Source organism: Andrena cerasifolii, chromosome 16 (genome assembly GCF_050908995.1).
Source record: "Andrena cerasifolii isolate SP2316 chromosome 16, iyAndCera1_principal, whole genome shotgun sequence".
Taxonomy (NCBI): Eukaryota; Metazoa; Arthropoda; class Insecta; order Hymenoptera; family Andrenidae; genus Andrena; species Andrena cerasifolii.
Window position 1 is genome coordinate 8,473,452 of NC_135133.1, and position 12,653 is coordinate 8,486,104.

The 12,653-nt window shown below is 47.4% G+C and overlaps 1 protein-coding gene across 1 annotated transcript in view; it reads right to left on the reverse strand.

The window, feature by feature from the left end:
• The window catches only part of Fas2 (neural cell adhesion molecule fasciclin 2), a 122,969-nt gene extending 112,676 nt beyond the window's left edge, over positions 1–10,293 (reverse strand). Inside the window, exon 1 of the mRNA XM_076829096.1 lies at positions 9,906–10,293. Within this exon, the coding sequence (XP_076685211.1) occupies positions 9,906–9,969 (64 nt within the window). The 5' untranslated portion in view covers positions 9,970–10,293. The remainder of the gene's footprint in view (positions 1–9,905) is intronic.
• Positions 10,294–12,653: the final 2,360 nt, after the last annotated feature.

Here is a 12,653-nt window from a genome sequence, read left to right on the forward strand (position 1 = left end):
GACACGCAGGCGTCTTTTCAGAAGTAAGGTTCGACGACCCTCGCGGAGCATCGCGTTGGAGCGAGCGCGAAGCAAGACGCAAGGAAGACGTCATCTGGTCGGAATATTTTAATTAAAGCCTATTTCTACGATAACGATTTTTCCAGGCAGGGGTATATTCCCTCCTCACTCGACGTCGAGATGTCTCGGGATGCTCTGGGAAGGGAGAAGAATCGTGCAACGCCTCGCAGGCTTTTTAGGGACCGCGCGCGATTCGTCTGGTTCGCGGGCGTACCGATCGTAAAGCTCCCCGTGGCTCGCAGTTTCATATATTCCGGCGGGAAGGACGTTCGCGCGACGCTTCGTTCAGTTTTACGGCAATGCGAAATGCGCTCGATCCAGCGATACCTTAATCACGTCTGCCGGTCGTAAAAATGACGATGGCAATAAAGCATCGGCACTGGCAAATACTAATTATACCCGAGTACGTATAAAACCCGGTGGATCGTCTGGAAAAGGCATTAACGTAAGGGTATTTTATGTATCGCTAGCTAGCAATTGATGGAGCACAGACACTGTTCTCCTATGAAAATATCACGTGGGTACGAGGAACTTCATGGAAGTGTTTTCTGCTTACAGTTGCTCGCAAAGTATCCGCCTACCTTATACGTATAACATATTTTATTTATTTAAGTTTATTTGATAAATTCAGAATTAACCAATAATGGTTACTAATAAATTTGCCTACTTCAGTATCAATCTCGATTAATATATTTTCAGTTAGTACCGTCTACCAAAGAAATGCTCAAAGATATATTGCTAGAAAAATGAAACAAGATAAATCCCCATTTCACAGAAAATTAGTTGAATCTATGCAAATGGATTAAGGCTTATAATAAAATCGCAGGAATATTAGAAGATTACTTTAATTACTTTCGCAAGAATTAAATACTGAATGTGGGCGTGTAATTTTTCGATTGAATACAGCAAAACAAAAAGTATATCAATCTGAATTAGAATTACCAATTCTTACTTTGAAGTCGATTTAATATGTAAAATATGTTACTCATAGGGTGGACGTATTCTTTCGCGAGCAACTGTATTATAATTTTCATTTCTTATATTCGAAAGAACTGTCTCATTGAGGCTGCTTTATACATTTTCATTTGCTAACAAACGTAGCATTATTAATTTATTTACTACCAAAGCAGAGTGATCGAAGTGGTTCTTGAGCTGCTGCAAGCCACGGTTCCTTCGGTCGAAAAAGCTAGTCAACGAGGAAACAATGGAGCAATTATTCTCTGTCGTAGGAGGAACCAGCATCCCCGATACTCTAGATTCATCTGATTAAATAACAGCCCGCTGTTATTTTAGTAAGTAGCCTGCCCTTGCAGCGCAGCCGTGGGTGGGCGTCAGCTTAATTCACGTCAAGCATTTAGCCAGTTAATCCTACGGGCAGAGTCTAGTGACGTCACCGAATCCTTCGGCTCGTTAAGAAGTCTGACACCCGGGGGACCGTGGCCACGCCGGAGAGGAAAACGCGCGCCACCGATTCCGCGTGGACGCAAACGCTAGCCGACTTTCCATTCACGCACCCTGGCGTACCGGAAGACGAGCACGCAGCGTCCAATGCTTTCTCGTTCGCCCGTGAATAAGTCCTTTAAAGAGAGTCGCGGCGCATTCAGCTTTCGTTTAGAAACTTAACAGCTCGAACCGAACTGGAGAGGTTGAATGGCAATGCGCGCAAACGTGTCTGCTCGCGCGTAAAGCGAAAATGTTGCCAGCTGACACTGAGACGGGGACAGTGGCGTTTCAAAGACGCTCCTCAATTGCGCAGATCGAATTGCGTGGGGAATACATCAAGACTGCAGGTGAAGATTTGTTTAAAGACTTTAAAGTCAACGGGGAAAATTTATCTTGGTCGTGAAATTCGAAGGAACAGTTGGAGTGTTTTACATTATTCAAACTAGGATTATTTATTATTATGCTGAGCCTGCAATATTCCTTTACCATCTATGCCTATGTACACTATGCGTGGAACAATTAAAGAGTCCTTGTAAAACCCACGAAGTGTCATGAATCAAATTCTATACTATAGTGTTATCATTGGCACGTGGAATATTTTCCCATAAAAAAAGTGTTTACAGTGTTTTATACAAGGAGGATTTAACGGGCGGCCGGTGAGCAGTTGCCGCCTGGGCGGCCCTTTCCCAGAAGGCCCTAGGGCCCCATTTTCCAAAAAAAATTATGATTTATCTAAACAATATTCTTTTTTTGTTTCCCACAATTTTCGTACCACACGCGCGTAGATTTAATTGTAATTCCGTTATGTATACAGAGTTGTCCCAGAATGTTTTCCACCTGGGCCTTTTCCCTTAAATCCGCCACTGCGACAAGGACTGTTGCAGGGATCGGCGGACTTACAGAAGCGGTGGTAATGTGTGCATGAACTGCTCCTGCGTCACTGTAGGTGTTTCCCCCTCCATCCAGCGTAGCTTAAGCCCGCCGATCCCTGTTCAATTGTGAACAGTTTTGCTATTCAAGAACTCATTTTACTTTAGTTAGCATTTTAAGCTAAAACCAGAAAATAGAAGCAGTGAGAACTATTCAATCTGTATTAAACGTCACATTTTGCGGAAATACAGCGAGTGTCCTAATACCATAAACGACGGTGAACGTTTATCGATTATGTAGCGATATTAACCCTTGGAACTTCAAGTATGCCTCTCAGGCAGCCCAAAGTTTGAACCGACGTTAGACACTGACATCGTTGGACCTTGCACAAATATAAGATTTCGTACTACCTACGTAGAATATCGCATGAATTATTGCCTTTGAAATCCCTATAATATATCACTCGACCCATTCCGAAATTCTGTGTCCGTTTAGCGAAAGATATCTGTTTAATGAGCGGGCGAATAAGTGGTAGTGCAAATGCAGAGGGTTAATAATATTCCTGTCCACGTGGTACCCTGCGGTGGAAAGTATCCCTGCTCGTCATCGTGCACTGTCTAGGTCAACAGTTCCCGCATGTTACTCAACCTCGGCAGCTCGTGGGCATCGACCTTGCGCTTTCGTTGGAGGGAAAAATTACACGAGCTAGCGTGCAGGAAGATTACGATGGAACGTGATCCAATAATCTTCATCGCGAGCGCAAGAAAGAGGACGCAGTTTCGCGTAACAAGATAAACTCCTACGATCGTGGGACTAATGTAAGACCATTCGTCCGCGGGAACACACTCGTGTACCTAATCTCGTTAACTCGCCGAGCAAAGTTCCTGTAGAATTCGCATGCTAGATGAAAGAGAATTCCTTTGCGCGGCTCAATAGCCCGGCCACTGATCACTTATCAGCAATCATTATCTCGAGCATCGTATCGCGATGCGTTTCTCTCTCGGGCTCGATAAGATAGACGACAGAGCGGTTCCGTTTAATTCCTCCTTCCACGCGAACAACAGGTGAACATTACTTGAACGATTCCGAAGCAACTTGCTGCTCTTAGCCCCCGTTTTTGCCTGGCATTCTCGAGGCTTGATTAATGTTCGGGACGCGCGAATTGAACATTCCTCGCGGAGGACGGGCGCGCTCTTACCCCCGGCGAAATATCGATTATGGATATCAGAGATCGTAATTAAAAACGTGTCCTCCCGTCAGTCGGGCGACTCGTTAAGCACTCGGCGGCTAATGACACGGAAATTATCGCTCGTGTCTTTATTAGAAGACAAAGGAATTCTCTAGCAAATGCCTCTGCGATGGAAGTCTAGTGACGCTGAATCGTAAAGTAACAGGTGTACGGGAATTCAATCGGGTTGGATTTAAGATTGACAAGCTACAAAAGCGCACTGTCAATGGCAGAGGTCGAAACGAGGCAATGGCAAATTATCAGAGAGAATGATATTAGGCCAGGCGGAAACATTCTCAAGGAGATAGCGTGTTTCTTAATGAAAAGTTTCCTGCTAGACACGTAACGCCGTTACCTTGTTTATCATCTCGAAAAACACTCGCGTCTGCACTATCATCTTATTAAGTTGCGTCGAGCACGCATCATCAAGGATACGAAAACAGGGTGCCCAGCTGCATGTGCCGTGTTAGCGATAATTATTATTGTAGGAAGGACGACGAACGGTTGGCAAAAATTATTTCCTCTTTCGAGCGGTCGTGTGAAACAGCGTGATACATACTTCCATCAGAGGAATAAGAGAAGGCGATTTTAAATAATTTTGACTAATTTTAACCAAGGAGAACACATGGGATCCATATTTATTTATTTAATTAAACCGAAGCCCTTTGGTAAATACCAGAAATAGTAATATATACACTGGGCAATGAAAAGCAGATGGGAGAAATAATTGTACAAGTAACACGCAAATATGGCACATAACTGTACAAACATAAAACCGAAATAAATAAAATGATAATTAAGTAGTTACAAATATGATTAATAACTCTAGGCCTAAATATTCAATCGGTTGTGAAAAAGTGGAGTAGCATTTTGGGGAAAATTTCGGGAAGCGGTAAATTTGGAGCAATGAAAAAGTTGGGGGAACGAAAAAGTTGAGGGAGCGACAAATTTTGCGGAGCGGCAAATTTTGAGGAGCGGCAAATTTTGAGGAGCGATAAATTTTGAGGAGCGGCAAATTTTGAGGAGCGATAAATTTTGAGGAGCGGCAAATTTTTGAGGAGCGGCAAGTTTTGAGGAGCGACAAATTTTTGAGGAGCGACAAATCAAATTTGTGTTATTAGGTAAATACCTCGCCAATTATTGATTCTCCGCTCAGGGAATTAAATACCGGTTAAATATACTTGATTCCTCTATCAACTTACAAAGTTCCGTTAAAATTGATGCACGTCGCTTGGTGGAACATGCCGAAAACGAAAGGAGCGCAACGTGTCCCAATTTCCGCGAAGCTGTCGCAAATTCGCGTGAAGAACAATATCGTAGGACTGGCCACAATGGCCCCTATTATCGAGTACGTTCAATGAAAACACCAGTCAACGTACCCTCGGGCAATGTTAGTCAAACAAGCTGCGCGATAATGGGTGCACAACTTCCCGATCCTGAAACAAGCTGTATCTCATTCGTTCGTGGACCACCAAGTTCCTAAAGGTAGCTCCACATGTGCGGAGAATGGCGAGTCGAACACTGATTTCGCGTGGAATAAACGGGGACTTTGTACCATGCAACAACAAAGAAATAAATGGGTGTTTCTGTTCAGTGTCTAATCATTGCACTGAAGAAAGAGTTAGAATCTTGATTGATGACTCCATGTGTACTCCCTAATTTTCATCTATTCATTTCAATTTTAAAAAGATGCCATTCTATAGGGGCCATCCTTAAATTGTTTAAGGGCAATTTTGTCGTGTTCTTACCCCCTCCCTCCTTCAATATAAGAATTCGTATAATTTTATATTCCAACCCCGTCTTTACGTAATATTTTTTTTACATTGCAATTAAAATTCTGTAAAAAGTTGATATAATTTATTTACCGGGGTTTCGAGGAATTTAAATTAAACTTACTTTTCTGGGACATTAAAGATAGAGTTTGTATTTATTGAAAATTAAGCAAAACAAATTACATAAGAAGCTACCGGACGTCCCACCCTCTACCCGTATTAGAAAACGTAAGAAATTTGCGACCCCTTCCACCCCCCAAAAAGCCTTTCGTAATTTAAGGGCGACGCCGAATTATATTATCGTAGTGTATCAACTCGACGGGTTTCAATATCGCAAGACTGTTACAAAGTGCAAACGCAATAGTGCAGTGATTCTTAATCGGTGGGTCGCAACCCCCAAGTGGGTCACAAAGTGTTTTTTGGAGAGTCGCCACGGCTTTTTGAAAATATTATTAAGTTAGAATTATATTCTGAAATACCTATTTTCAATGTGTTTTCTTTACTTCGTTAAATTTTCCTTGCCTTAATATGGTGGGGTCGCAAATTATTTGAATATTATAGAAGCGGATCGCGACTAAAAAAAGATTGAGAAGCACTGTATTAGTGCCAACAATATTTTTGTTCACAAATCATAGAAGCATTTTAAGAAGCTGAATTTTCCCACGAGAACGTCAAAATATGCAAATGCGACAGAACGACGAAATTTCTCTAAAATTCGCGCCACGTTCAGCGAGACGAGAGACGAACGACGGTTTCTGTTTCACTTAGGGTGGCTTTCCTCTCACAATTCCCCGGTTATTTCATCGGAGAGCGTTGTTGAAACGAGCTGCCGGAGCCGCTCTATGTTTGTTTTTCATTTCCCGCCGAAAAATCGCTAATTATCGGAGGTGAGCGTGCAAAGCGTGCGCGAGTAGCGTACTCGTTACGCGCCACGTCGTTCTTTCCCTCGTTTGTTTCACCTGACTGTTACCCTCTGCCGCTCCGCCGCCCCGTCCCGGAAAGGTGGCTGTTTTTACGACGACGTCGAGCATATTAGTTGAAAAAACAAGAGCGAAAGAAACCGCCGCGGCTCATTTAGCGGCGCCAGCGCGAGTTCCACGGTTTCCACGGAACATTTTTCCACCGAGCCACGCAATAACCATAATCAAGGGTTCCTCGCAAGTAAAACTGTTCCACCTGCATTCTACCGTCCGCCCGTTTCATTTCCTCGCCCCTCCGCCCGGCATTTTCACTGCGCCATGAAAGCGAATGTAGAAATTTAAAGCCTGAATTCGGTGCGCTAGCGCAGTTTGTTCATCATCGCTTTAACCACGCGGCTATTTAAAATTCGGGGTCACTGCTGGTGGATATTGGCCACGAAGTGGTGTTCGGAATTCCAATACAATAGGATCCTCGATAGTTGCAAAACGGGGATGAAAATTCAAGCGAATATCGAAATTCGCCCAACTACGAGGGCCACCAATCCAATGTACCGATACAGAGCACTCCGCAGCCAAAACTTTCTCTCCCACTTTCAGTTTCGATTGTTCGTTATTAACCGATCGTCCGCGCAGTTTGCCAGCGAAACGCAGCGAACGAGTTCGGAATGCGAGTACCGGGCTTTCGGTGGATCGATCCTGAATCGAGTTTAGGGAACAGAGTTGAACCATACCGCATCGCTTCCATTTCCAAGCGTGCCACAAATCCCTAAAGATCCCGGCCCAGCCTGTAAAAGGCCCAGCGATAACCTTCGTCATATTTATCCAGCACGTTAACGCTAACGCACGGGAAGGGACCTCTAATGGCCCAGGAATGCACGCGGTGGTCCATAGGAGCGGGTCACCGCGTAACAATGCAACGGGAAGAAAAAAAAAAAGGGATCGATGACCCACGCGTTCGTTCGTTGCACCGGTGTGACGAATCTCGCGGTGGAGAATGCAGCACGCGAGGCTGCAGCAGAATCGAGAGGAAAAGGTCATCCATAGGAGCCCCGTTTATCCTCCGGTCATCTAACGATCCGCCGCCACGGCCAGCCGATACCGTTCGCGACGCATTTTCTCGAAGAGCTCTCAAAGGTAATCGTCGAGAATCTCGTGGCAACGAACGCGATACCCCGGGTCCCTCTATTCACAGGCTAGACGCCCGTCATCGTCGCGACACTTTCTCCCGTCGAGCTGATCCTCTTTGTGTCCACTCGGCGAACCTCGGGCGTAGCACCTACGCCACGAGCATATATATATATCCCAGTGCCCCGAACAATGACAAATAAATCCCCGAACGAGAGGGGCCACCAACCCAGCGACACCCATTTTCTCGAACCCGTGCCCAGTAGGTCCGTTTCGAAAGTGAAACGGTCCCGTTCCAGGCCCCTCCGCGGAACCGGCCATTTATAAATTACAAGGAGCGAGCAGCCACGCTTGTAGAAGCCAAAGGACAACGGGAGAAAAAGAAAAGAGGCGACGCGAGCCCGGCGATTCCGCGGCGGACTCGACGAAACCGGACCGAGCGCGCCTAACCGAGGGAGAAAAAGGGACGGCTAGAAAGAACCGTGAAAAAGAGACGAGAAGAATTGCTCTCGACAAGGACTCGCCGAGCTGGATCATAAATGGGCGATCGAAAGGGAGAGCGCGCACGAAGACGCGAGATAAAGAGAGATAAGGAGGGCTCGGGCTTCCTTCCGACGGCAATTTGCACGAGGCATTCGGACGGGTATTCGGACGAGGTCGGTGCAATTTCACGGAAAGCGCCCCTGGAGTACAAAGGCGAAGCAACGGAGCCTGACTTTCAGGTAACGTTTCCCTGGGGCCCAAAGCCTGGGCCCCTTGGAGGCCAGGTTTATTGTTAGGTCGGAAAGCCGACTCCGCGTAAGGTGCACCAGAGGCGCCTGCCGTGCAGGTGCAAGAGGATCGTTTGTTCAGGTGTCGGGGACTTTGCTTAGGGCCCTGTTTAACCGCTTCGACCCGTTCTCATATTCGACAGGTACGATCCGCGGAGATTACCTGGAACATTGCGCGGCCGACGGCTCTCGTACGGCCCCGCTAATTGATACTTGAGAATCCTGGTTTGGGAGAGATCGGCGAAACGCGCGAAAGCAGTGCTAAAAAAGGAGTGTTTACTGCTGGGAAGACGTATTGTTTCGATGAGCAGGGAGAATTGTGTTGGTGCAGGTAGGTTCGAGCGAGAAAATGCTGTTTTGAAACGTTCAAGGGGGAAATGTGGGGCTGATGTGTGTGAAATTCAATCCGCACGTTGAAACGTGAGATTTACTAGAATGGTGTGCGTGATTGTTAACTGGAGATAAAGATTTTGTGTTTACAGATTGGAATTATATGTTCAAGTTGGGCAATGGTGCTGATAAAATGATAACAAATAAGGTCAGGTCGAGAAGAAGGCTAAGCCGACGCTGGGAAATGTTCAACCTTGGTATTCGCGGCGCACAAGCGCTGTTGTGTTGTTGGCAATCCGGCTAAGAAGAAAATCAATGAAACTCGCCAGCAAGGTTATATCGGGGAGTATTCAAAATATGTGGAACTGACCATTCTCTTCGCTATTAGAGGAATCTTCATTTCTTGGCGCAGGTGTATCATTTTCTTATGAAATCAACGACTCTAGAATGAAGTATCTACGAAAACAGTGCTTGAGACGTCCTGATCTATTTTCCTAGTTCCATGAAGCTGGAATGAAGCCGCGCAAAAGAACGCTCTCCCTCGACTTCCTTGTACCATTTTTTCGTACTTTACAAACCAACTGGCCACGAAATAAAGAACCTGTGAAACCTACATCCAAAGAACTTCTCGTTTCAATCGCAAAACCCTCCATACATCCACGAGAGATTATTCTCAGCAATCTCTATTTCTAATTAATAGACTAAATCGTACTTTTGCTCCCCGTAAACCGCACATTCCACCGCGCGCAGTGCGGTGACTCAGCCGCAGGTAGATTACTCATCGATACTATCTCTTTCATTTACGTTATCGCGTCTCCGGCGTTTTGACACCGCTAGCTGACGCCCGAGAGCCGATCAACTTCCCCCGTTCTATTCGACGGGCAGCGCATCTGTGGCCGTTCGTGAGGCACCGCAGGTGCAGGTGCCGGGCGCAATTCAGCGACGGACACGCGAAACGCGAATTGCGAGCACGGTGGGGAAGCGCAACGGGCGAGTGACGGTTGGAACCGTCGCGGAAACGAGGCGTCGGTGCACCGCGAGTTGGCGACACTGCTTCGACCGTTTGAATTCGCAGGGAATTGCCGCGCTGCACGGCCAACATGTACCGCGGGGGGGAGCGGGGAGGGGGGGGGGGCCGGGACTCGACGCAACGCGCTTAGCCTCGCGTATTCACGCGACTCTCCGTCCCGTGGAATTCCGCCGAGAACGCCGCGCTGGACGTCTCTCGATGGAATCCCGGCGACGTCGCGCGTGCTGGTTAACCACCTGCTGAGCGATCGCGTGCCCAGCCTCTCCGCCAGCGAAAGCGCAGGCCGGGTAACGTTCACGCGACCGTCCACGGAGCTTCGCGATGAATTTTAATGATTTTTGTCGGGAATCCACTCACCTAATAACGGCAACAGCAGGAGAAGGGCGACGGTAGCAGCGGTTGGATGCTCGTGGGCTGCCATCGTGACCGTTGGTCCTCTTCTTGCACTGGACGCCGATGGTCTCTGTTCGATGGTGGATCGTTCCTCTGGTTCCCACAAAATGGACTCTCTTCGCTACGTTTCCCGTCACTGACACTGCCACTCGGAGGACCCGCGCGTGTGTAAACCCGACGGATTTTAAATCGACGCGACCGATCGAACTGAAAACGTTACTGGCCAGGCATCTGGGTCTGTTACCAGTCAAACGACTCTCGCCGCACGTCGTAACGTCACGCTAGCCGATTTCGGACTGTGGCGGGGAGCAGCTCGTACGCGGTCGGCTCGCCGCTCGGGCCCGCTCGGCCGCGCTCGGCCGGCACCGGTACGCAGGTACGAACCGAGGCGGCGAGTGGGAAAGCCACGATCTCGCGGGGAACCGCGAGATCAACCGATTCCTCCTCTTCCCGGCCAGTTCTCTGCGTCTTCGTTTCTTTTCTTCCTCTCCGTTTTATTTCCCTGCCCCGTGCCCACGTTTTACGCGCATCCTCGCATTTTTCTACGCTTCTGCAGAGAACGCTACGTTCGCCGGCGCGTGTTTTCCTTTTTGCACGCTGAATATTCAAGGAAGAATGGCTCTCGAGCTCGCCTCGCCCGCGACGCCGTGCGTTTTCTGCGTTTTAGGGGATACGGCGCGCTGGCCGCGCATTAACCGCGCAGCACGAGTTCGCTCGTCGTTTGATAATGCTGGGTGGACCGAGCTGGACGGCTCAAGCGCGGGGAATAAATTCGAACGAGGAAGTTGTTTCGCTTGTAATCACTTTTAAGTGGATTGTTGAGAAGAATCTTTTTTTTTCGTAATTTCAGGTCAATGCGATTTAACCCTTCGCGGTCAGACGGGGTGAATCGCACCCCGGGACATGTCTGTCAATATTTCTGCGAATTTTTAGACATTAATAATAAAATTTGAAAAGGTGAATTTAAAAAGGGAAACGCTTTTATCCGCAACTACTTTTTCAAATACAAATTTCTAGATGAAATTTACATTAGAGCGTGATTGTGCGAGTAATACGAATGTACAGTTACCACTCGAAAGTACGAAAATGGTAACGCAAAAATGACGCTGGGGTGCAGTGAACCCCATGTGACCAATTTAGCCTCGTTTCTCTGAGAATATTTAGTGCAATGAAAAATCTTTGACTGTTTTTGAAACGGACCATTTAAAATTCAACACCAATGGATTAATTTGGCGTGGTATTGCGGATGTGGAACAACGAAGGGTGACGTGTTCACCCGATACAGCAACATTGCAAACAATGTAACGCGGCGAGTCATTTTTGTTTAATAACTGATAGCGCGTACATTCAGAATGCAAATGTTTGATCAACTGATTATTGCCTGTTGCGCTCTGCAATAATTACGGCAATTGAATAATGAATAACAATAATTACGGTGCTCATAATTAAATCAACAAGTGTTTGCCACCAGTAATTCATTAATTCCCCCCGCGCGCTTACATTGTTTAAATCGTGCTCCTGCTATTTCTCAGATATCCTATTATACCGAATTTCGTAATTCCGCGGCAGGCACAGATTTCCATTAAATATCGCTGTTCAGCAGCTTGAAACGAAGAGCGGGAACACGGAACGGCTTCGCAGCGACCTGTTAATGCTCGGTCGGGATCGTGGTTAACGTTTAATCAGAATTCGTGTCGCGTATTATCAAGCAAACAGAAGACCGCGAGATAAGGGATTTACATTTCCAGCAGAATCGTCGGCGTTCGGAAGGTGGAGAACGCGAGGCGAGACAACACCGGCCCCCACCATACGCTGGCAATTAACGTTCTTATCGCGTCGTAACCGAAGAATTAGTAATTTAACCGATCTCCTCGCGCACGCCAAGGACGACTCGGTTTTCAGTGCTTTATCACGCGCGGCAACACCCGTCGTTTTCCTCGGCTTCCCCCTGTCTAAGGGCCACGGGCGCGTTTTATGGCACTCGACATCGGAGCGGTTCACTTTCAGCGGGCGACGACGATTCTCGAGGATCGGCCAAGATTAATGGCCGCAGGTGTGCGTATCAAAGCCGCGCAAATATCTCTGCGACCATAGTTCCCGGGTAATGAAACCCGCGGTAATGCCGCGTGTACATAGCTAGCCGCATGACGATGCAAGCCTGCCTTCAGCCAGCAGATATTCGGCCAGACGCCAGCCTTGCAACCGGAGATTTTCCAGCGCGCTTCGCGAAAAACCACTTTGTTCCCCTCGATCGGTGGAGGTTCGCCTGGGTGAGTCTGCCCGAGATTTCCCGGAACTCGCGCCGCTTTCAATGCGACTCGTCTCTGCGGAGTGGCGGGGCTAGATTAAACAGTGAATTCGGTAACGGCCGCACTCGAGAGCGCAGAACAGCGCATCGGTTGTCCCTCATAAATTTACTTAGCCCTTCACCGCCCCTTCACCTCCCCTCGACCCCGCCATTCATTTTTGTTTATTCCCGCTGCCAGCTCCTCGCGTCGTTTTCGTTTTCTTTTTCTTTATCCGGCGAGGAAGATTTAAGCGTTTAAGGGGTTACCATACACCTAGAATGGTAAAAAAAAATCGATTTCTTTTCAATAAAAAATTCGCAGAAGATGCTACATCGAAGGAACGTCAATTCTGTGGCCCCGGAATCAACGACTTTCTGTAAGTTTAAACGCTGCTATCTCGAAACTGTGTCTTCGAAATCGGTGC